General features: G+C 35.6%; 1 protein-coding gene across 3 annotated transcripts; it reads right to left on the bottom strand.

The window, feature by feature from the left end:
* Positions 1 to 1,680: 1,680 nt before the first annotated feature.
* LOC132064814 (BTB/POZ domain-containing protein NPY2-like) lies at positions 1,681 to 8,444 on the bottom strand. Of its 3 annotated transcripts, none has more exons than XM_059457935.1 (6): positions 8,143 to 8,444; positions 7,391 to 7,459; positions 6,332 to 6,466; positions 4,891 to 4,960; positions 3,109 to 4,284; positions 1,681 to 2,530 (listed from the first exon to the last, which is right to left on the bottom strand). In XM_059457935.1, exons 3-6 carry the CDS (start codon positions 6,391 to 6,393, stop codon positions 1,958 to 1,960), a joined length of 1,881 nt encoding a protein of 626 aa, XP_059313918.1. In that variant the 5' UTR covers positions 6,394 to 6,466; positions 7,391 to 7,459; positions 8,143 to 8,444; the 3' UTR covers positions 1,681 to 1,957. The 3 variants fall into 3 exon arrangements, with proteins under 3 accessions (XP_059313918.1, XP_059313919.1, XP_059313920.1); XM_059457936.1 differs by having other exon boundaries at positions 7,391 to 7,455; XM_059457937.1 differs by lacking the exon at positions 8,143 to 8,444 and adding an exon at positions 7,986 to 8,004 and having other exon boundaries at positions 7,391 to 7,455.
* Positions 8,445 to 26,881: the final 18,437 nt, after the last annotated feature.

The raw sequence follows: 26,881 nt of genomic DNA, 5'->3' as shown, positions 1-26,881 counted from the left end.
GGTTACTGCATTCGGGAAACGGGAGCTCCTGAAGATCCTAATATAGAAATTACTATTTTAGATATCAATGAGATGTACATTGGCCACGCTACTTGTACTCATCGGGGTTTTTTCTCAAGGCTGAGAAGTAAAGATTATCCGCGTTGGAGTGATCAAAAACTTTCATTCGTTGGAACAGTAAAAGACGATCATGAGTTACATATCTTGGTGTGTTAGATGATTATAAGAAGCAGAGATGGCTGACAAAATACATGTCATTAAACTGTCTGTCACAGTTGTTGAAAACATTTAATGATGATCTTCAAGACCAAGAAATAGATTTGTGGCGGGCTAGTCAATTTCAGTTTGTCTTTTACTGGCGACGCAGAAGATTATCATGCACTTACGACGAAAATCAAGCCTTCTTTATTCACTTTCAAAGGAAAATCCACACAACACTGGGCCAAGAAGGTTAGCGAGGTTCCTGTTATGATGAAGTGAAAAATCTTTCACTATAGTAGGAAGAAGACAGCTGGCGAAGCTAGAGCAAAGCAAGCTCTAGTGTTGGGTTATCTTCACGGTCCCATTTCATCTACTATCTAGTGCAGCATTTATTTTTGTTACTCATTTTATCCTGGCTCGGACAACTAATACAGCATTGTCTAATTGGCTCCCCTTTAATTTCCCTGTCATTTTGGGTTTACTTAATTAGTGCTTTGTTTGAGATAATAATCTCTTTGATATTATATGTTGATTCTGAAACGTTATAAATTAATGTCTTCGATAAGTAGTTTTTCTCGATTTTTTTATTCTATTGATCAAATTTATTACTATACTCCATATTACACCTCTTTTAACCAAAAACTAAACTCTTTCCCAAAAAAAAAAAAAAAAAAAAGGATCACTATTCATGTCTTCTTTTTCCATCTCTAAATCATTGGAGAACTTAGCCCGTGGAAATCTGAATTAATCGGACCAAGAATTCTAGATACAAAATGGTTAAATAATAATTTTTTTTAAAAAGGACAACTTGGAAATGAAAAGTATATATATAAAACAGAAAAGGCTCAAATATGCCATCGAACTATCGGAAATGGCTCATTTACGCCACTCGTCAATAGTTTGGCTCATTTATGCCATTAAACTATCGGAAATGGCTCATTTATGCCACTCGTAGGGTGTATGGGTCGAATTTTTTATTAATTTGAGATTTAAAATTGAGCTGGTTTAATTAAACACTGTAAACCTCTAATTGGAGGCCACGTGTCATATCTGCTATTTTAAAATCGGCATTAATGAGAAATGGCATAGATGAGTCATTTTGATAACGGGCGATCACATAAATGAATCAAACTATTAATGAGTGGCATAAATGAACCATTTCTAATAGTTCGATGACATAAATGAGCCAAACTATTAATGAATGGCATAAATGAACCATTTCCGATAATTCAATGGCATATTTGAGTCTTTTCCGTATATAAAATAAACTTACCTTTGCCATTCATCTTTTCTTTGGCCAAACTATTGATGAGTGGCATAAATAAGCCATTTCCGATAGTTCAATGACATATTTGAGCCTTTCCTGTATATAAAATAAACTTACCTTTGCCATTCATCTTTTCTTTAGCCACAGTGTGCAAAGCTACATTTGAGTGCCTAGACTGCCTAACCCTAAATTCACAGTAAAAAATTTTATGATAGTAGCACACCATTAAAGTCATAAATATTGAAGAGCCACCTAATTTTCGCATGGACAACTAAATGTTAGAACATCTATACAATAAAAGCTCTGTTTTGTTGGCCCATAAGAGGCTTCATTTCATCCTACAAACTTTTTGTCAAACTATATCCTTCATTTTCTTCTAGAGACTTCAGAGAAAGATGACTGGTCTTTCGACATGCTAATATCATTTTTAAGAAAGAAAAAACCCATCCAAAAAAACCACCAAGAGCGCATTCCTAAAAGCTGTTAGAACTAAGAAACTGAATGCCTTACTTTTCTTGAAGGTGTGGACTTAGCTTCTTCCAAGTTAGCAGATCCAAGACTCTCGGAAGAATCTGAGCCACTATTCTCCCCTTGTCCGCCCCCTTTGTTCGACCAGATTTTCGAAAAGAGCCTCTTCGACATGAGCAATCCTTTCATTTTACTCATGGCAGCCCTATCTGCATGGCTCTTGGCATCACCACCATTAACTTTGTCATTCGTTCCTCCATTTCCCATTCGTAAGGCTGCCAGCTCGCCTCTCAAAGCCCTGAGTTCTTCTGCAGAGGCTGCAGTATCCCAATCTTCTTCCGTATTAGTTGTTGTAGTTCTTGAACTTCCATATGAAGCACTGTTAAGGTCCCTAATTGCTTTGGGCAGATCCGGAGTACTGCTCCCAGATGAGGCGTTAGCCCTGACTTGCTCGAAAAAGAGTACTTGTACAACAACACGAAGGGGAAGCCTCTCATTTTGCACAGCATGCATACAAGCATCCACCGAGAGCTTCTTGCAGTCCATCAGCTTACAAATTCTCTTCCTCTCGCTCTTGCTGATTCCAGGGTGGTCCTACAGAAAAAACAGAGTTCGATAAGTACATGCAAGGCATTCGTTAAAACTGCATATGTTCCACCAAGTCTGAGAACTAACGTATATGCAGCAAATTCAAGCATACCTAACCTATACCTTCCATAAGTAGAATTCAAATTTTTAGGAGACAAGTTGCACTCACTGATACCATAAACTAAGTTCCGGAGTTGAGAAATGCTAGATAATATTTCACATCATTTTGCATGACAGAAAAATTACTTGAATTTTTGTTATGGTAATAAAATGTAAACTGCATTAATGGAGTGACCTTCCATGACTAATAAGTTTATCAAGGGGGTTTTGCAATATCCTTTTGTTCACTATATTTTTTGGTCTGGGAGATCTTTTATGACATGTTTGCTTTGGACACTATAAGTTGTCTCCACAAACTTTGACAAACTCCCATGATAAAAATATGCATATATATGACTTTAAAAAGGAAAATATTTTGAGATAGCAAAGATGTCCATGTTGAAATTCTAATCGGGGGTGGAAGGGAGGATATCTGCTAATTATTTCAATTATGAAACTGTAGGCAGAAGTCAAGGGACGCTCACCTTAAGGTACATATCAATTGCGCGATATAGACCATCATGACCTGGTCGAGGGAAATTGGATGTCATCTCTGCCAGACCAACAAATGTCGACAAAGGGAGATTATGATCTTTTGCAATTTCGGTAAGATATCCATCTACTAGCTTTGCTACCATCAGTTTTGAAGCTTCTGATAAAATCCCTGGCTTACGGACCTCCTGAATTTCATCTCCATCTTCCAGCTGTGGTTCAGAATCCTTATCTCTCATCATAAACGCTTCCAGTATTTTCTGGACCACATGGGCATCATACAGGGTTCCTTCCCCATCTGCAGCTCGAATCAAAAGATCATTCACAGAAGCCTCCTCCAATTGCTGTCCTATTCTTTTTACTAGTTCTGCCTTCACCGTTTCTCCAGAGTCAAGTGAAATTGATGCTTTTAGCAATTTTAACAAGAAACTACAAGAGACGCTACCTTTCTCAGAGGGCAATAGCCATACCACAGCATCCAATATCGGGCGACATTTGGAGACATCATTGAATTGGAAGACACCTTTATTAAAGCCTGGAAACCTTCTATATGCATAAGCTTTGGCAGCTTCTCCAATTACTTCAGAAGAAACAATCCCTCTGTTTTTTATGGTGATAACTACCCGCTTATATAGATCTACTTCAAGCTCACATAAGTCCTCAACCCACCAATCTTTTGGTACCATGCGGCTTCTAATTCCATTCAAGTTAGGATCATTTCCATTCTCCTCGGGAAGCTTTTTTCGATTATAGGTATAGGACCAATCCACCTTGGAAACATCAACAGAAGCCTTAGATGCTACAGCATCAACGCAGTGGCTGATCAATTTCAGTTCCTCACACAAGCGGGATTGGGACTTAGTAGTCTGAAGAACAATTATTGAATCTTTCCAGCTCCGGAAAATGCTCGAGTTCAGGAAAACATCAATCTTGTAAATAAGGTTTCCTTTCTCAATACTCTCATGCATACCCAGATACTCAGCAGCACACCTTGCTGCAATAACATTATAAGCATTCAGTGTAACAGTCATTCCGTAACAAAACTTGGCACATATTTCAAAAGCACTAGGTCCTCCAGGAATGTCATGAATGTTGACTTCGTCGCAATTCCCTTCACTTGCATTAGAAACCAGCTTTTGCAAACTTACACTCTTGGACAGAAGAGGAAACTGCAGAGCATTTTCAGCAAAGAATGAGTAACCGGAGTATAAATAATAGCCAATTCAACAAGTCAAGTACGTCAATTAGACATTTCGTTGATTAGGATGCTTCAAATATGAAAAGCAGTCCACACAATTGTTTCAAAAAGATTAGCATCATAAAATCAATCTTACAGTATAACGCCACTTATTAGTCCAAGTCGATCATAATTCATAAGTACCACAGCGTTGAGTGACAATGACCTTTAAACTCGAGGCCCATGCACACATGGAATTTTTTTTATGTGATAGGCGATGAAATATATAGATAATAAATCTAATATATTAGCACAAACAGCATAGTACAGATCAAAAAGAGCTATTCAACTACTATACTGCAGTCCATTTGACCGACCAATGAATGTAAGCAACCCATGCTAGTATATAAAACACATTTATCCTAACAGATAAGAGGAACTAGTAAAAAGATGCATGACAACAGACACAAACCAAAAAAGAAAAGCAAAACAAGACAAATGCATGCTTAATTATTTATTCTCTCGCGTCCAGCAGGCAGAACTTCTAACATAAGGCTTGAAAAAGGGAGAGCTCTGTGTACTTCTTCGACAATTGTACCTTGTGAAGATGAAACTTGACATCTCCGACATTAACCGCGATGTCCGAGGCCAAATCTGAAGCAATATATCTGCATCAAGAATCTGTTAGTAAAATTGAGAAGAGTCTAAACAGATACAAAATATTAAAAATGGTAAGGTAATTAAAAGTCACGGGATAAGTTATAAAAACAATTATGCCTTAATCCCAAACAAGTTGGGGTCGGCTATATGAAACCACGATATTTCTCCATTTAAACTCATCTCATGCAATAATCATTCTAGATAAAAGAACTGTTACCGCGTCAAAAAAAAAAAAAATCATACTAGATAAAAGTCAGATAAAAATAAGCTAATAAATAACAGTAAAAAAAATTAGTTCCCTATATTTTTACTGCAGTATATGATAAGCCACAGATACGGTCTCCTGTGTTTGTGCTTATATTACCACACTAATGTTATGGTACCACTTATACCGACAATTAGGACTTGCGCCATGAAATTTAGCGGGGACGACTAGAAGAAAGCTATGGGGTTCGTTATTATTTGAAACCTAAAAAATAAACATTACAAACTTTTCATGTACTGCACAATACTGATGGATTTTTATAGGTTTGCTGAGGGCATTTCACCAAAGACAGCATTTTGAAACTCCGTATCCACCACTCCTGAAATCCAATTTGCTGATTCTCTATTTGGAAAGAAAGGTATAATGCTTTGGAAATCAATAACTACGACGAGACTCATATGAATCAAGACTCAGTCGTCAAATGAGTAAGCTCCACAAAAGCCAAAGAGAAAATGGACTATCAAATATGGCAGGCAGTGTTGAACTGGAAACTCCGAATGGCTGGATTCATTTATTTTGACTATCTTTTGTTTGTTAGGTGAAGGACACACAACAATAATAGATGGTCTCAATCTCTAGAAAACACCATTCTGTTCCCAAATATACCCATAGGGATGAATTTCCTAAACTTTTATCCAGAGATTGACGTTCCTTCTCCTCTAACAACACCAGCAATAGAAATTAAATGGTAATCAAACCAAAGTCATATAATAGATTTTGGGGAAAGATAAATTAGGATAAAAAGCAAACTAGATATAATCCCTTGAACCATTTTCTAAAAGAACATAATAGACCCACCAGCCCCCCACCCCACCCCCACCCAAAAGTCAATACATTAATATAGGACAGACCACAAGGTAATAGATATGGGTGGATGTTGACACTAGATAAAATGTCAATTTATTGACAACTAACACCAGATACATAAAAGGGACAAACACTAATTAATTCTCTTGTTGAATATGAAGATCAGTTACCATTCTTTTTTTAGAAGATCAGTTACAATTCTACAGAACAAAACAACTATGAATTTTGACCATATCATCAAGAAAGAATAAATTTTTTTCTTTTAAAAAAAAAAAAAAACTTAAAAGAAGCTAGGAGAGGATCTAACCTGACATTGTTCCCATCTGTCTGAAAGGTATCAGGCTTGGATCCAAGTTTCATGAACTTCATCTTGGCAACTTAGAAGGATCTGCTTCTTGTTTACACTTGAAGAAATTGTACTTCCTTACTACTCAACAAATCACTGCAAAATAAACAAACAGTACCCTATGTTCATAACCTGATATTCCCAATGCTCAAACATAACCTGAAACCAAGGACAAATAGCTCCAGAAATGGAAAAAAATGAAAGAATCCAGGTGGTGGGGACCAGTTTCTGAATATAGCCAATTTTACTCAACTTCAAGAGAGATGAGGGAAGGCTAATGGGATCTTAAGGAGGGGTAGTAAGATATAAGATATATCGGTTAGTATGACCGAATCTTGAAAGGAGCTAAGCTATCTCAGAGAAAGAGAGAGGAAGAAATGGTTTCTTTATAATTTAAAGAAAAGAGGAGAATTCACTTAAATGGGAAGAGAGCCATGAGAGAAGTGATTGTTTCCTTGGTCGGCGGCAAAGCCCACGGACCCCGGGGGCTCCTTCTCAGCCCAGGAGACATAAACAACTGACTCTCTTCACTAAATTATTCACTAAAACCAGTCACACCCACTACCATCCATCTGACTCCACCCCACCATCTTTCTTTCTCACTCTTTCTTTAATACAACTACTTTATTTATTTCCCGCGGATCAAGAGTTTTGAGTTTATGAGTTATGGATTCTAGAAAAGGCAACTAAACGGGTTCTGAAAATATTATTATACATATTTAGCAGATTTCTTCACACAAATACAAGATTTTTGCCAAAACTCTAGCTCAGCCCCTCTCTCTAACACACACACACACATAAACTTTACTCTTTGCCTGTTTCTTCCACAAGTTGGTTTCTTTTTTAATATATATTTATATGAAAAAAGTGAAAGGGTTGACGTTGAGGCCACACAAAAGAGAGAAACTAAAAAATGGGGTCTTTTAAAAGATCCGAATTTCCAACCAGAAATCACATGTAAATCTAAAACAAAAAAAAAAATTGTATATTTAATTGTACGTTGGGAGGTTTGAAGAGAACCTGCAACGTAAAACAGCATCTTGGAATCAGTTGGAGGAACCACCAAAACGGGAGACAGCAAGCATCTATCTTTATAGTTTTTGCAAAGCCCAAAAGAACAAAAAAATTAATGAGAAGATCACAAGAATAAATAGAAGCATATTATAGAATGCATTATTCAATAGACAAAATCAAACATCAGTTACGAATAAAATCTTTAGAAACAAAAAGAATCATCTCAGAGAGAAGCAGAAATCTAGTCAGTAAAAAATTATTAAAAATAAAGACTCCTGTGATAAAAGGGTATCTCAAAACAAAATCAAAGAAAAGGCTCATCATGTTTGTTTATGTTTAACTAGGCATTTGAAAGACAAAACCCAAAAGCAACTCCCCTTGTTACACCCCAAACAAAACCCAAGACTTGCTATTTACATAACACAAGAAATTTACTTCAAAAGAGAAGGAAAAAAAAGAATTAAGAATACCCACAAAAAATATGTCAAATCTTGTTCAAGAACCATTTTTTAGAAAGAACAAAAAAAGTTTAAATGGATAGTAAAAATAAAAACCCACATGCAAAAATGGACTGATGAAAGAAATAAAAGAGCACACAAACCAACAAAGTAGACCTAAAGCCACCATAGTAATGTGAGGATCAAGAAAATGAGTTGTATCATCTTGTTTCCAGCAACTAAGGAGAAAAAAAAATGTACAAAGAAGAAATGCAGAACAAGATAAGCCCAAAAAGCCAAGATTTGCTAGTATGTGCTTACCAGTTTTGCTAGAACCAGCACAACAGCTTTTTGGTATCACAATTTTCTATTTTACCATTTCTTATCAAGGACAAACAGAAAAAGAAGAAACCAAAAAAAAAAAAAAGTCCACTCAAATTTAAGAGCATTTGCTTCTTTTTTAACCTTTTCCTATTCTTTTTTTTTTTTTTTACACTGATTTTTCAGGGTATATTGGGAAACTACTCTTTTTTTCAAGTTTGTAGTAGTGATGAAGACACCCAATGTTGCTATGTTATGCACGCCACACTGACCACTCAGCTTTCTTGCTCCCTCCCTCTATGTTTTTCTTCTCTTTATCTTTAACGTGTTGAGTTTATATGAAAATTGACTCCATTATTGTTACCAGTAATTACTAGGAACCACTCCTTTTGTACCTTAAAAATGACTTGTCAATCGAATCAATATAATTCCTTATTTTTTTTTTAACTTTTTCTTGTCTATAATCATTGTGCTTGTACTTGTACAATCTTCCAGGGTCACATCTCTCATCCTTCCACTGTACACACCAAACATAACGTTGATTAAGACTTGTGTTTGAAATTACTCACCAAATATTACTTTATGATAATATTTGCCCACTTAGGCATTACCAATTAGTTAAAATCAAATTTTAGTAATGTTAAAAGCATATAGTTTAGGTCAAATATTCATGATAAATGTTTTAGTTGAGAAAGCTTGTTATGAACGACTTCATTGATCGTGTCAGAGACTCAATACACGACATTTAGTTGGAGTGAAATTTTAATCATGTTAATTATATTTTCTTTAGCTTTAATATTGGCTATAAATCTTTAATTATCAGAAATTGTATTCCGATAAAAATGTAGAGAACTTTTTTGCAATAAAGATAATTACTAATTTATAATATTGACGGATATAGACTTAAATATACGACATTTGAAATTTCATATAATCGATACTACGTTGCTTGAATACGAGGCTAAAGCGTTAATAGTTGATCCATATTTTCAGCAAACTCTTATCATATATACTGAAAACTAGAGTGTAAAAGCGAATCCTTGTGTGTATACTGTACCGATGTGGTCCTAGTTGGGTAATTGGTCAAAATTTGATCACATCAACTAGTAGAAAATCTCACTCAGCATGTTTTCTAAAATGATAATACTAAGGTCAGGCTAATTCCACTAACCATAAATACCAACACTTGCATGTTGACTATTTTATATGGATACGTGATCAAATTTCCAATGCTAAAAACGATCTTTGACCAATTGAAGACCCTCCATTTCAGGTGCCTACAAAAGAGATACTACGATTACCAGTAATAGTAGTTAAATTTAATGTACGTGCAATTTTGAGCTATAGAATTTTTTTACGCAAATATTATTATTTCTGTTCCTCCAGGTTTTAAGGCACGAAATTCTCTCGTTTTTCTTCATTACCCTAATAGCACATTAGCACTTGACAAGGTCTTTGTATCTAAAGACAAACACATGCTGCTGACAGTTTCCACTATAATTACAGTTTAAAAAGTCTGTGAAATGTGATCCACACTTCAAGTAAACACTTGTCCGATGTCTCCAACGGCATAGTTGCAGGAACTTGAAGAGTGGCTTCCCTCTCTAATGATATTCTGATTTACTTTATTATTATGGTGTTCAAACCAGTTTATATAACTATACTATTTTATTTTTTCTATTAGCACAAATATCGAATAATTCTATCCACCAAAATTTGGATTTATACGAAGAAATCGAGTAACTGTTTTTATCTCAATTGTGATTTGAACCTGAGACCTTCATTGACTACTAGGTCACATCATTTGGTGTCTAATGGTTTTATGATTCTTAAGGATTATGTAATAACATAAATTAAGAGGATTATTTGACAAATCCGCACTTTATCTCTCCTCAAGGTTTTCATAAAGAACGTAGAGAGTATTGAAAGATTCTCATAAAGTTGTTCAAATCATTTTTAGACAAGGATATATTTGGAAAAAAAATATCTCCTAAATTTGTTTAGAAATTATTAACTTTAGACTAAATTTGCAAGGTTAGAAAATCACTTATTGTGGATCAAAGGAGTAATAATTGATAAATTTAACTTATATACACTTACAAATACAGTAGGACTAGGTTACTTGCATTAGTTTTTAGGTTATTGATAACAAAAATCATTGGTAGTGCATTGGTAGTGATTTTTAAGTGGCATGACACTGTTAATATATTGATATTAAACTTATAGTAACTGATACCATACCAGTATTATTATTTGTTCAAATTTTATTTTTATTTTATTTTGTGGGTGGTATTTGACCCCCAAGACAGTCAACGATTTTTGTCATACTTTTGCCAAGAGGTGGAAGCAATGAAAGGATATGTTTGATTAATTTAGAATATTCTCTAGAGGGGAATATTTAACATGCTTGTGGACGTATGCTAAGGAGGGTCCTATTGTGTTCTACATTGACTCATCACATGCTCTCTCTAATGTCATTTTAAAGCTTTTCTACTTTTTGCTTCAGTTTTATCATTTGCCTTCTTGTGCTCTCAATTATCTTCCCAACTTGCATGGAATCCATAGCATCTAGCTAGGAGGATTTAAGTTTTATACATTGTTAATATATTTATTTTTTATAGTATCAGTATATTTAATTTATTATAGTAAGTTATTAATCATTTTAAATAGAGTAACCTATAATTACACTTTAAATGATCTAATTGTCTAAATATATTTTATACCGTCGCGGAAAATACTCTTAACAATTCGACCCCCCTCCCACAAATAGGAGCGGAGCTGGTCCAAATAGGATTCAATTAGACTCTTTTTATAAGAAACTAATAGCAATACAGGGATAAGTAAATTATTGATTTTTTTTATATAAAGATAACTTCTAGAATAACTGTGAAGATAATTCAAAAAATGCTTTAAAATATTAGAATTTCTGATTCCGCTACAACTGCTACCAATAGAGAAGTGCAGTTGGGAAGGGGGTAGGGGACAATGGTGCGACACAAGACAAGAAGGATTCTCTCTGCCTAAACTGTATTAAGATTTCAATGCTAGACAAAGGAGGATTTGTTAATTATCCATCTAAGATTCAAGATCATTATAGTGTACTAGCACAGTGATAACAGCAAGAAATAGATCTTCCTCAGTCTTAATTAGTCATGGCTGAGCAATAATGCGAATTAATTATGATGATTTAACTTCCTCGGAAGATTTCATATATAATTAATAATTAAATATGTGAAGGAGTGTTCATTGACAACTCACTAGTGGTACGTACGTAGTTATAAAGAATAAGAAAAAAAGAGTACACTATGACTTAATAGAGTAACTCAATGAGCACATGGCCACCCCCCAATAGCAGATTCTACGTAGATTTATGGCTTCTTTTGTACAATAACACTGATGTGTTTGCTTAATTAGCCACAATCTTAATTAAGATGGATTTGATTCTCCCATAATTATGATTAACACCATTTGGTTATACTCATGGCACGTTGCTTATCTCTTAATCACATGAATCCATTCATCTACGTATATTCATATATGGGCATTTGTCGACCTCACAAGGTGATCAATTTTGTAGATCCAGGACCACTATATTTCGTTCTTCCCCTATATGTTTTTCTATTGATTCTTTTACTTTCTATTGGTTGAAAAGAAATATATGCAAAAGCTGCATCCACAAAAGGCAGTAGATTCTCACGAATACGAAAGTTCTTGGATGGAACATTCTGGTTCTAATTGTCCATCTCGTGCTATAGAATCAAGTGCGATGATTTGATTTACGATACTTTTTTAAGTTTACCGATGTTCATTGCTGATGCATAAAAATATTTACACAAATTAAATAATTTGAGCGTCATTCTACACTTAGTATAAGTTGCAGGTAATAACTAAAATAAAAAAAGACGGTTATCCTACTAAAGAAAACTATATTAATCGTGTACTAATTATCATGCCTCAAGTTAGAGTCTTCCATATTCATGTCAAAAAATGTAAAAAAGTGATTCTCTCATTTTCGACATCGCCTTCATCATCCTTTGAACAATTTGATGATATTTTGGGTAATTCAACACCAAGAAAATATGATAAATGTAAGTAGGGGTGTACAAAGTAAACCGATAAACCGCACCAAACCGTTAAACCGAAAGTCAAACCGATTAAAAAAACATTAGTGGTTTGGTTTGACTTGGTTTGGTGTTGAAAAAAAAAACCCGACCATAATTGATTTGGTTTGGTTTTAGCTAAAAAAAGTCAAACCGAACCAAACCAACCCGACATTACATGTATTCAATTTTTAAAACATTTTATACATAAAAATATTTATTTGTAATGTAATTTATAAATATTTCTTAAATTTTTTCGTAGTTTTTTTTTATCTATTATCATATTATTTAAGATTGAACTTAGAATTTTGAATGTCAATAAGTTTTATATCCTATGGATATATTAGTAACTCATATAAAGTCCAAACCAAAACCAACTCAACACCAATGCTAACAAAAGAAATTCAATTTACCAGGAATACAATAATGTTGGATATCTATTCTTTGTTTTACATAATTGATTTAGAGAGTGAAAATACATAACTTAAGTTTTTTTTCTTGTCATGTAATTAATACTTATTAGCCGTACTTATTTTAGCATGACTTAGTATTTTTAGATTATGGCCATTTTCTTTATGGCTTATTAATTAGCAATATTTATTTTAACCGATTTTATTAACTTTTGTTGAATATTTTAATACAATGTCATCACTCTTCTCACATTTTGTGTTATTTTCTTATGAAACACCTTAATTATATAGTTGTGTCTTACTAGGATTAAAGACATATTTGAAGTAAAAGTTATATGTTTCGTATCAAGACTATTCCGGAAAAAACCCGAAAAACTAGAGAAAACCGAATAACCCGAGAAAACCCGAGGTTGGAAAACCCGAATTTTATTGGTTTGGTTTGGTGAATAAATTTAAAAACCCGACGCAATTGATTTAGTTTGGTGTTTAAAAAATCCGAACCAATCCGGTCCATGTACACCCCTAAATGTAAGAGTGTTTTGGAGGCTAAAGAGGTAGGTAAATGAGAATATCATCAAAAGTTATGGTAAAGAGCTAAGTTTTCCTCCGTCTTTACATTCAGGATCTTGAGTTTGAACATTAGAAATGAAATCGACTTTGATAATAAGCGCTTTACCCATAATGAAACTTTTCAGCGTGAATTCAGATTGGTTGAACTTCAAAATACATACCGGACTTTGAATACCAAGCCAAAAAAAAGAAGGTAAAATAATGAGAAAGGACTAGAAGATGGAGATAGGAAATAAATGCAAGAGAAGAAACAGGCTGGCCTTGACAAGAAGGTTGATTTTAGAGATAATAGGTCCAGCTTTAGCATTAAAGATTGAGTGCAACTGCGGAAATTACATTTCAGAAAATCAGATCCATTAACTCCAAAGCCTAGACGAATAGCCCAGCAGCCTCTTTCTTGTTGTCAATTCAAAATTAGAAGGTACAATACAACTCATCTTAATTAATTTTGAACTCCACCTTGGACCATTAGAATTGTTGTGGAAAAGGTTGCATTTGCATAAGTCTAGCCTTTGTAGGTAGGGACCTGATTTGGACTGCAAATAACATCAATCGATAAAAATATTTCTACACTTGAAAGAACTTTGTTGATCCGTGAAATATTAATTTTTTTTTTCTTTCTATTAAACTATCGTAACATCTCTGAGGAGTATTAAATTCCTACTTTTGTTGTTGGATTGTCTATAATGACATTGTTTATTAATGTTCAAACTATGAAAAGAAAGTGTTTACGTATTAATTTTGTCAAGCGTTAAACACGTTCACATTTCTTTTGGAAGCGTACAAGAGTCCGCAACTTAAATGACCCAAAAAGTGAATTTGAGACCAAAATAACCCATTAAAAAAAAAGTTACATAAGTACCTTTTGCGCCCTAATTTAGCGTGCAATAAGACTAAACTGCAACTTTACTGTTTAGTCCTATTGCGAGCTAAATTAGTGCGCAATAGAGGTTAATAAAACCCTACCGGCTTCATTTTTCCAAGTTACTCTTCTTCACCTCCTCCATTTTCACACATTGAACATACTTAGCCCCCCCCCCCCCACACACACAAAAATCATGTTCCAAAGCTCTGAGACGTCAAACTTTGCTATAGAACCCGTTGTTTGTGAATGTGGTCATTATTGTAAGCTAAGAACATCAAAGACCCAAGATAAATCGGAGCGTCATTTTTGGCATTGTAAAGTGCCCGAAGTAAGTGTTTTTACAATTTTTTAGGGTTTAAATTTTTTTCACACTGTCTACATATTTTACTTTAAAAACTGATTTTCTTGTAATGTTTATAGGATATGGGGGGTTGCAAATATTTTCGTTGGGAAGATAGCATTCCCGTGGATGAACGGTGGCGGCGAAGTTTAAAAAGCTTCTTGTTGATAGATATACAGCGACTTCACCTATCTCTTTAGATACCGTGAAGTTTGACTTGCAATTTAAGCTTATGGAAGCTCAAGAAAAAATTGACCTTTTGGAGGTCTTGCTAAGAGAATCCGAAGAAAAATAAAGTTTTCTCAAGGCTAACCTTAGAGAAACTCAACACGAGAAAAATGCTTTGAAAGAAAAACTGAAATTTTGGAAGATTATTTGTGCTATGTTGTTGTTGTTTATTATTTCTATGTATTTTGTTTATTTAGTTTAATATTTCTATGTATTTTGTTTTTCTATGTATTTTCTATTTAGTTTGTTATTTTTATATACTTTGTTTTTACTAGTTGCACGTTTTTATTTATTATGTAATCTGCACCCTTTATGTACTAATTTATTTGTGTTTCTTAAAAAAATTGTGAATTGTTGAACTTTTTATGTATTGCTAACTCTAAGAAGATTATATAAATTAATAATAGACTATAACAACCAAAGCAAATTAAAAACATACTAAAAATATTCAAATTGATGACTTCATCATAAACTAAAAATACAAATTAACCGCATGAGTCCGAAACTTAAATGACCCAAAATCTAAGAGAGTAAACCAAAATAACCCCTAATCATCATCAGAATAAAAGTCCTCAATATCGTCCTCAAAATAATATTTTGGGTTTCTGAAGACATATCTTTTTTCTGTAGATGTTAATTCTCTACTTGTTGATGATGCTTGTTTTTTGGCCAACTTTAGCATGTAAAATCTACAACGTCTTGCTAGCATTCTGTTGTTTTCTTTTCTAATCCTTTGTACGACAAGATCGCAAGTTTCTGGACCTACTCGAGGTATGGTTATTGAGTACCTTGTTGGGATTTGAGCTTTGAGATTTTTTAAGTCACGAACAAGACGTTCTGATTCGGCATGCCGATATGCCCATTCTCGGCGTAACCCGCAATAATATTCTCGTGGATCTGAATATTTCACGCTGCAAAAATCATTATTACGCTCCATAATAAGGTGGGGTTTCAAATCGTCTAGTTTGAAATCATTGTTATCAAGAAAACTTGTTTCACTGGAATAGCTGCTATGATTTGAACTATCATTACCGCTGCTATTCGAATTATTTGGAAGGAATAAGACCAATCTACATTTTTACTACTCAACATTGAATATGTTGCAATCTAATAACAAATGAAAGGCTATTTATATAGTTGCAAACTCCCAAGTACCCTCGGGGATGATCATTATGACCCTACCTACTTACTTTATTATAAAAAAAATATTAATCTTCATCGAACATCTCAGAATCTGAATCCCACTTGGATCTGAATCTTACAACCATGTTGACCATATTTTGCCCTTACGTAACGTATTTTCATCCGATTGTTCTCTTCGCGAAAAGGGTTAGGAGCAGAATTCAACTCTTGTAGAGTGTCACGCGGCATTGACATAGCACTTTTTTAGGCGTTTAAGCCCTAATGACCTCAAGTTTTGTTCCCGTGCTGCAGCCCCCCTGACACGCCAACCCCACTCCTTTCTCATTGTATTATTGTATTCTCGATTGTATCTGTTGTTCGGGTTATTTGAGTATTTAAAATCATCATCTAGTTCCCATGTCCAACCCATTACTTCAAATATGTTTGCTGGAGTAAAACATGTAATAGAACCAATATCAACAAATTGGGTTTAGAATGACATGATGCTCGTTTTAATGTGAATGCTAGTTGTTCGCCAATCATGTTATATAATACTCCTTGATTTGACAACACTAACTTATACTGCGCAAAATATGAGTTTTCAGATGACATGCTTGATTTGACAACACCATGCTGCATTATTTGACCGCTTTTTATGACACACTATGCTTGATTTGACAACACCATGCTGCATTATTTGATCATTTTTTATGACACACTATGCTTGCGCAACATTTAAATGCGCAATATATGAGTCATAGATGACATGCTTGATTTGACAACACCATGCTGCATTATTTGACCGCTTTTTATGACACACTATGCTTGATTTGACAACACAATGCTGCATTAGTTGATCGTTTTTTATGACACTAATTTATATTGCGCAACATTTAAATGCGCAATATGTGAGCCATATGTGACATGCTTGATTTGACAACACCTTGCTGCATTATTTGACCGCTTTTTATGACACATTATGTTTGATTTAACAACACAATTCTGCATTATTTGATCACTTTTTATGACACACTATGCTTAATTTGACAACACAATGTCGCATTATTTCAGGAATCTTATCCTATTGCGCAGTGTTTTCATGCGCAAAAGTATTGCGCAGTGTTTTCATGCGCAATAAGGGTTAATCTCACGCTTTTTAAGTGTTCACTTTTGCGTTCAAGTTTTTTCTATTTAATATGAAAGTTGGATGAGGTAAAAACTCATCCATTTCATAAGTTTAAGTCTTTTAAGTTCTTGAAAAAACCCGAACTTCAGAGAAAAAATGTCCTCTCCTCCTTCAACTGTTAAGGTTTCTGTAACACCTCGTGCATTCGGGCTAAGATTTAACTCGTAAGACGAGGGTATAACAAACTCAATATGAGTAGTGTAGAAATGGTGTTTGAAACCCAATCAAGACATGAGAAGAGTCCTTGATCAAAAAAAGTCGGAAGCTACCCTATGGAGTGTGTTTTCAAGTGAGTTTGCACCATGTCTCACTTAAAATCAGTATATGGAAAAATCTATAAGGAATGTGGGAAAACTTCCTTCTTGAAAGTTGTAGGCCTTTGAAATACCTTTCCAACCATATATTATGGATCTCAAACGGAGCTGTGTACTAGAAGTTATTCCCGTTTCTTTGGACGTTGCGCGACCGCGCGGTCGCAGAAATGCCCTTCGTGCGCGCGATCATGCACCGAGGCAAGCAGTTACCGCCCTTTCGCCGCGCGATCACTCGCGTGATCGGGACTCTAACTGCGCGGCCAGGTGCCGAACACAACTTTTTAAAAGACTAACTTCGTTATATTCATTCCCACTTCATTTTAAACCAATTTTTTTTAGGAAAAGAACCCTAAAGGAGTCTCTCAAGCCCTAAGAATAAAGCTCTTCTCTCCCAATCTTCAAGATACTTTAAGGTAAGCCTATTCCAATGCATTCCAGGTCAATTCCAACATACATTCATGATTATTAAGTAGAAATTCAACGTTCTTAGCCTGGGGTTTTCAAGAAAACCCAATTAAAGGGATTCAAGACTTAAGCTTTGGGATTCTTCTTACAAGAACAGATTTTTAATACAAGTTTGGAGCATTACCAGGTATGTAGGGTTGCTATATACGTGTGGGAACATCATTGTTCTTCCCCACGCTCCTAGGTCCATGCCCCATGTTATATTATGTATTAAATTGTTATAAATTCTTCATTGTGATCTTGATACATCATTATGATTATTGAGAATCTGTCCGTAATCCATGAAAACCCATACCTTGCATTCCATGGGTTCTTACATGCAAGTTTATGAACTATTATGATATTTTCAAGAAAAGCTATATATATGTTTTATAAGTTCATGCAAGAATACTACAAATGATATCCACGTACATGCAAGCTATGGTTCATGAAAAGCCATAGGCAACAACTGCCACTTATTTTCCATGTTCATATTTTTTAGAGTTGCATTAATTACCGAGAAGGCTTCAAACAGCCTGAAACTACATAGCCATCGTAGGATGACGATCGCTCCACCCATGCTTAGGACGATCTCTCATAATGATTGAATCCTTTCATAATATTATAAAAATCTCATGTCCCTGGCAAGGTATAAGTGTTCTGCTAGTGGAACGCAAGTACCAGACCATGTTGTCGGTTATATTTACTGCTCTCCCTACTCACGATACTTTGCTCATGTTATATATGTATATGTACTCATGTTCATGATCATGTTTCAGTTCAGTCTTTATTATGTTATTTCCATGTCCCATGTTATATCATTCAGTTGCTTTACATACCAATACATTCAATGTGCTGAAGTCCCCTTTTATTTTCTCGGGCCCGCATTTCACAATGTACCGATTTACGGTGACGACGCATCCGCCGAGGACAGCATTCGTATCAGCTTATTGGTGAGTCCCATCTCAGTCGGAGTTTAGTCAACTCTTTATTTTATGATTAGCTATGCATCTAAGTTATGCTGGGAGCCTTGTCCTAGCGAGTATGTTTTCCATGTTCAGACTTATGTTAGAGGTTTCATAGACTAGACAAGTCAGTTATGTTATGTCAGACTTTCGGAGTCATATAGCCATTTTGGCTCATTCATGTTATTTCAGCACTCATGTTTAAACAAGTATTTTGATTAAGTATTATGACTTATTGCGTTTTATGAAGACTCATCATGCATTCACGTTATATTCCACTCATGTTATGCCTCATGATGATTCAGCAAGCCAAGTGGTTCGCTCGGTCACATGCAGTAAGGCACCAAGTGCCGTGTTTCGCTCAGGCCATGGTTCAGGGCGTGACAGTTTCTCTATTTTGGGATGGAGATATACTTGATAATAATAATACCATTTGTTATAGTATCAAACCACAAGCCCATGTAGAGTTTCCAACAACCTTGAATTACGAAACATTAGCCAGTTGCTTACATAAAAAAATGAAAACTAATCTCATTCAGTACGGATTATCTGTAATAGGCAGATATTCACACACCGTTTCACAAGGTTTGGTGCTTTATGATGTGTGGAATATCAATGATGATGACTCTTTGAGAGAGTATTTGAGGGCGCATGAAGAATATAGAGATTTAGTCGCCATTTATGTTCTTGAAATGTATATTGAAAAGATACCTCAAGAAGTCCCTCAAGTCCAGCCTACTCATGATAACACTTATGGGGACTTTAGTTCTTATGGAAACATTTTGATTAGTCAAGTGCCGCCGGAAACTCTAAGCCAGCGATTTAATCAAATTTACGCTGAAAATTGGTAAATATCCATTTTTAAATTATTATTTTGTGTCGTAGCACGTGTTTATTTTATTTATTGGTAAATATCCATTTTTGGTATCTTTGTAGGGGCTATACACCTAATATGAGTAATATTGAGAAAAACTCTCAATTCGGTGGAGTTGATCTTTATCCAAACCAGCAATTTAATCAAACTTACAGTGAAAATTATTCACAAAACTCGCCAATGGTATCAAATGTTGATTTTGGGCAATCCTCTTAATTTGGTGGAGTTGATCTTTCTCCAAACCATGACAATATAGATCAATATCGGTAGGTTCATCACCTTGATATTAAATAATCCATATATATTTGATGTTAGTATTTAAAATATGTTACTTTTTGTGGAGGAAGAGGCCTTTCTTAGATAGTGATGATTGTCCAGATTATTGTGAGACATCATTAAGTGATAGCGAAGAATTACCGAATAATGCAGAAGTAACCGATGATGATGACGAAGAGGTCGATGTTCAATCTGGTATCCAGCAAGCACATTTAATAGAAATAATGCAAAGTCCAATGCCGGAAAACCCAATCCCGAAAGCCCAATGCAGTGGCATTCTGACAATATTCCAGATCTTAAAAATCTTCAAGGTCGCGCTGATGCCTTTGTCTTCACGCAGAAGATGATCAAAGTCGCCAAAAAATGTGAAAAGAACCGGCCGATCTTATAAAAGATGATTGTTACCTTAAAAAAGGCATGATGTTCGAATTAAAAACGGAATTGCAAAGGGCAGTCAAAATTTATAGTTACAAGGGAATGAGGGAGTATAGGGTTGATGATTCAACTAGAAAATATGGAGATTAGTTTGTAGACGACGAAGATCAAAGGTACACATCAATGGATGCTTCAGAATTGTTAAGCCGGATGGTATGTGGGTTATCACAAAATTCCACCAACATCACACTTGTGATATGGGAGAGAATCGAGCAAATCATTTTAATTTAGATACAAATATGATTGCTCAAGTGTTACTTAAAGACGTTGCCGAAACCTCAAGGTTACCTATTCGACCTAGTTCATTATAATTCTTACATCAATTAAATTATCATTGCTAAATGTTGTTTGTTTAAACTCGTAGAGGATCCCCATCAAATATTGCATTAGAAACGCTAAGACAGTATATCATAAAACGATAAGCAAGAGAAAGGGATATCTCGGGCGTAGGCGTGCTTTTGAGACGATTTATGGAAATTGGGAGGGCTCTTTCCAAACGTTGCCGAGGTATATGACAACTCTACAAAAATTCAATACTGGTACTGTTGTAGAGTGGAGGCTTCTGCGGTTCTGCCCGATAATATTTTCAACTTGTGTTTTGGACATTCAAACCATGTATTGATGGTTTTGCTCACTGCTGACCAGTCATATCCTTAGATGGCACGTATGTATATGGTGTATACGACATCAAGCTATTGATTGTAGTAGGAATGGATGCCAATGGGTCGATATTCCCTCTTGCTTTCGCAATTGCCGCTAACGAGAGCAACGAGACATGGGAGATGTTTTTGACACATTTGAGGCGGTATATTATTAAGGATCGTATAACATATGCGTGCTATCTGATCGGCACCAAGGCATATTGCACAATATGTCTACTTTGGAGGGGTGACAGCCTTCCTTTTCTTACCATCGCTATTATTTAAGACTCATTAAGGCAAATTTTCAAATGAAGTTTGGAAACAACACACTCAACAAATTAATGTGGGCGGCTGCGATGGAGCATTAACAAAAAAATGGCTTGTATGGATGGAGATGATCAAGGCAGTTACTCTAGAAGCATATACTTAGTTGAAGAAAATTAAAGTTGAAATATGGACATTACATGCTGATGAAGGCAGGAGATGGGGGATGCTTACAACAAACAGCTCAGAGTCATTTAATGGTTTACTAAAATCGCTTCTGGGGACTACCGTTCTATCGCAATGGTGAGAATGACTTTCATGCAAGTTGTGGAGCGGTTTGTGACAAGAACAAAGCATGCCAAAGCCATATTAGCAGAGGGTGGGAGATGGATGCCAAAACCTAAAAAATTGATGGAGCATAACAGGAAAAAATGTGAGCTTTACAAGATAACCGAGTATAACCATGCTGAACGTGTGTATGAAGTCAGGACAGGTTATTACGAAGGTCGGGGAGGAAACTTACATACCGTTTATGAGGGCGCGAGAACATGTAGTTGTGGTAAGAGGCAAACATACCCATGCCGTGTTCTCATGCCGTCAAGTGTTTCGAGGCAATGGGAAAAACGATATTAAGTTATGTGGCATCAGAATATAGCGTCAAAAGTTACCTTAAGGTGTATGCCGACCACTTCTACCCACTTGGTGATCAAGCTTACTGGCCAAACGAACCATTTTCAATGGTTGCTAATAAGGACTACATCCGTAAATTGGGCGTTAACGCACAAAGTCGGATTCACAATCAAATGGATGTCAATGATAGGACATACTCTCGCAGGTGCTCTACGTGTAAGTAGTTTGGCCATAATAAGCATTTGTGTAGCCTACGAGGCCGTGGTGGTGCAAGTATCTCTCGTAGTGGAAGAGCGTCTCGTACTTAACGTATTGTTTTAAATATTTTGTTATTGTACAGAATGATGTATTATTTTGTTATTGTAATGAATTATTTTGAACCTGTCGTATTGGATGAATTATTTTTTAATATAATATTTTTATTTGTACATTCGAAATAAAGTATTGTCTTGACTAAAAAATAAAACACTTAAATCAAAACCTTATAAAATAAAACACTTAAACCTAAAGATAACAAGATTCAAACAAACAAAACTTACTTCGAGGCAGTTTACAACTCCTAAAACGACGATCCAAACGTTTAGGTAAACTTGATGTAATGAGCCGACATTATTGTCTGCAAAAAAAAGATATCAAGTTCTATATAAAATATTGGTATTTCAGAGTTTTGAAACATGACTAATCTTTGGTCAAAGTATGAAAAAAAAATGTGAATTCGAGAACTTTAAAATTGTGCCAAAAAATATAACCTCTATTGCGCACTAAATTAGTGCGCAAAGGGTACTGATGTAACTTTTTTTTTAATGGGTTATTTTGATCTCAGACACCACTTTTTGGGTCATTTAAGTTGCGAACTCTAGCGTACAATGCATATAAATATTTTAGGAATTTTTACAGCCCATAACTACATCTAAGGCTTATTTATTAGTAATAACTACATTTTTTTAAATTATTTTTGGTAGCTTAATTATTTATCAAATTACCATCTCTAACTTCTTTTCTAACTCCTCTGTATTTCCCTAAAAAAATGGTTCCTCTCCCACTTACCCTCAATCTTTTTCTTTTTTTTCAAATATTTTTCTCTCACTTCTTCAATGCTCAAGCGTATTTCACTCCCATTTTTCTTCACCATAATTAGCACGATTTCTTCTTCCTTATCAGTTATCAATCTCTATAGGTAACTAATTTTGGTAATTTTTAGTATTTTTGCTTATGTTCGTTGTTGTATTTCTCTTCAATTGTTCATAAATGTAATCGTTTTTACCTTCACTTTTCATTGAATGTTTTTAAAAAAAAAAAAATATTTTCAGCCATTGTTAGAGTATCTTCAACAAGATCTAATTCACCATTTTTAATGGCGGATATTGATACTCCAAAACGAAATACACGAGGTACAGTAAAAGATTATGATGGTTCTAGTTTTTCGTTGGGTTTATCTCAACATCAACATGCAATTGCAGGAGAATCTGCAAAAGCAAAAGTTGCTGCTGAGTTAAGAAGCAAGAAGATTAACGATCCCTCAAGGGATCGTCAACTTAAAAGGTACTGAAGTTCCAAAATCAAGCAAGCCAAAAGTTAATGTTTCTCTGAAACAAGGTTCCAAAGTGTCTCAACCTAAGAAGAGAAAGGATTCAAGCATTCCTCTGATGCTAACGTAGATCTGGGAAAGGATGAACAAGTGTTGTTGTTTTTTCGATTTTTGTTTATATTTAACTATATTTCTATATTTTTTTAGAATATTTAAATGTATATTTCAATATATTTCTGTATATTTCAAAGGTTTTGAGTTTCTTTTTGTACAGTTTTTTCAATTTGTTTGTTGTATTTCTCTATATTTATGTATATTTAAAAGAATTTTTTGAGGTGTTTGTTTACTGTGTTTTTGTATATATATGTTGACATTTGTGGAATGTGGTTTGTAGTGCACTGTATTTCAATATATTTATATGTATGGTACGTCACATTAGTTGTTTTGTTTGCGTTGTATTTATTTGTGCCCCGTCGAAATGTTAGTGTTGCCTTGTTTATTTTTGAAATCTAAATTTTATATTAAGCGTCATCCCCGAGGGGCTCCATCGATGCAACGGTACATGAACATCGATGTGTTCAAAGATATCAGGGGTCATCTAACTGATCGACAGATAGAAATGTTTACCAATACAATTTTTGGAAAATTTCTCGGGATGCAGCACCTCGAGGTACAAGGCAACACTAATTCACAACCGTTAGCATATTGATGTAATATTTTACTACTTGCGGAAAAAAGGCAAGTATGACAATGATGTCAGTTACAAATTCACAACCGTTAGCTGTATATTCTTCTCCAAAATTGATGAAATTCATCATGGATTTGCAAATACCGAGGGGGATAATAGTGTTGCCAAATTAGAGTCCTAAATTTGTGAGTACATTAATGAGCACAGGCTGCTGGCAAATGTGCCATGGCATACAGTGGATCTTGTATTCATCCCTGTCAACATCAAAGAGGAAAATCACTAGATATTGATTGTAGCGCCGTTCATTGAAAGGTATTTATAGTTTTTCTTGTTGTTATTATTTAACCTGTTAACCGAGTTGATATTTTTTACTTTTACGTGCAGGTTTTTGTACATTTACAACTCATACCGAGCTGCAGGTCATGATGCCATTGTTAGAAGAGAAATACGCAAGCTAGCCACACTTTTGCCACATCATTTACAACTGGCTGGGTTTTATGAGAATAAAAAAGACATCAATTTTATTAACCACCCAAAATTAAAGGGGAAACAACAGACTGTTGACTTTGATATTGTGTATGTGAACAAACTGCCATAACAAGCCTCCGGATCCATGTACATATTTCTTAATCACATTTCCTTTTTTTTCCTTCACAAATTAATCAAGTAACGGCTTTTTTTTTTTCCAGGGATTGTGGTGTTCATATTGCAGCATTTGCTGAGTACTTGTGTTCTGGTGGATTGATTCCAGAAAAGATCGATGCAGAAATTCTACGTCAGAGATACGACGCTTTACTTTGGGAATATGGATAGCAAAAGGGTGATTTGAATGCCTTCAGTGATAGGCCTGCAATAGATTTTGATGATGTTGCCACAGTAGTTCTTAATTAGTCCGTTAGGTTTTTAATGTTTGAACTCTGTTGTTTACATTACTGTTAGTTGAAAAAATTGTACATTTTGTTGTTTTTTTTTTTTTTGGTAAGACTTGACGACTATGTGTGTTTTCTCATCAATGAAATTTTTGCAGTGTTTTTGAATCGTACTTCTTTTTCACCAAGTTATGGGCACTTTGAGTTTCTAGTCATGTCATTTGGCTTGACTAATGCGCCGCCGCGTTCATGGATTTGATGAATCGTGTTTTTAAGCCATATCTAGAACCGATTCATTATGTGTTTATTGATGATATTTTGGTGTACTCTAAGAATCGTGAGGACCATGCTAATCATTTTGAGGATAACCTTGACAACGCTTGAGGAGAACGAGGCCGTATGCAAAATTCTCTAAGTGTGGAAATTTGCTTGATTCTCGTGGCTTTCTTGGAGCGTGAGTGACGGGGACGGCATTAAAGTAGACCCTCGAAAATTGCAAAGCGTGAAGGGTTGGCCTAGACCCACTAGTGCAACGGAAATTCGTAGTTTCTTGGGTTTGGCAAATTACAGGAAATTCGTGGAAGGTTTTCATCTTGCCTCGCCATTGACTAAGTTGACGCGGAGGCCACAAGTTTCGATAGGCAGAAGCTTGTGAAAGGAGTTTCCAAGAGCTTAAGCAAGGTTGACTTCGGCTCCTATTTTGACGTTACCTTCGGGGTCCGGGGTGGATATGTGGTGTTCGCGATTGCGAGGACGATTGTGTGTTCCCGATGTTGATGGTCTTCGACAAGAACTAACGATGGAAGCTCGTAGTTCCAAGTATTCGGTTCATCCGGATCCACGAATGTATAAAGGATTTGAAACAACACATTGGTGGAAGAGCATGAAGGTTGATATCTCTAACCTTGTGGCTAAGTGTTTGAGCTGTCCCCGACGGTGAAGGCCGAACATCAAAGGCCGGGTGGCTTGACTCGAAACATTGAGATTCCTCGATGGAAGTGGGAGGTGATAAATATGGACTTTGTTGCGAGGCTTACGGCACAAGGGCAAGTATGATTCAATTTGGGTGATCGTGGATAGACTCACGAAGTACGCATTTCTTCCGTAAAGACGTCGTATGCGGCTACTGAGAATACGCAGATTGTATGCGAAGGAGATTTTTAGGTTGCATGGTGTTCGACATCTATCATATCGACGGAGAGCACGCACGCAATCTTGCTCGATTTCGGCGGACGTTTCCAGAAAGGTTTGGGGACTAGAGTGAGCCGAGCACCGCCTTCATCCTCAGGCGCGGGCAAGCAGAGAACTATTCAAACTTTGGAGGATATGTGCGTGCTTGTAATCGATTTTGGAGGAAGTTGGGATGAACACTACCTTTGGTGGAATTCGCACAATAATAGCTATCAAGATAGTATTCGAGATGGCTCCTATATGAGGCTCTTTATGGGAGGCGTTGTCGGTCTCAATGGTTGGTTTGAACCAACGGAAGTAGAGTTGTTGGGTCGATTCAATTCGTGGCGCAGGCGATCGAAAAGGTAAATCTTATTGTGCGACGACTAAAGACCGCTCGGAAGTAGACAAGAATCTTATACGGACATAAGGCGTAGGGGATTGGAATTCTTTGTTGGTGACAAGGTTTTCTTGAAAGTGTCACCTATGAAGGGGTAATGCGTTTTGGCGTAAAAGGGCAAGCTTAGTCCTCGCTACGTTGGTCCTTATGAGATTACCGAGAAGAGTTGGGGGTAGCTTATGAGTTGAGATTCTGCCGAGCGTCTTACGGTTCATAGGTGTTTCACATTTCGATGTTGAAGTTGTATAAAACCTGACCACTTCTCGTGTGTTGGACCATGAAGAGGTTGAAATTGGACGAATCCTTATCTTACGAAGAAGAACTGGGCCTAGATTTTGGATCGCTGTTAAGGTTGAGAACAAAGGATGCTGTTGCCTCGTCAAAGTTATTGTGGCGAAATCATAATCAAACTGGGGGAAG

This window comes from Lycium ferocissimum, chromosome 7 (genome assembly GCF_029784015.1).
Source record: "Lycium ferocissimum isolate CSIRO_LF1 chromosome 7, AGI_CSIRO_Lferr_CH_V1, whole genome shotgun sequence".
NCBI lineage: Eukaryota > Viridiplantae > Streptophyta > Magnoliopsida > Solanales > Solanaceae > Lycium > Lycium ferocissimum.
Note: the sequence above shows the minus strand (reverse complement) of the source record. Positions and strands in the feature narration are given on the sequence as shown.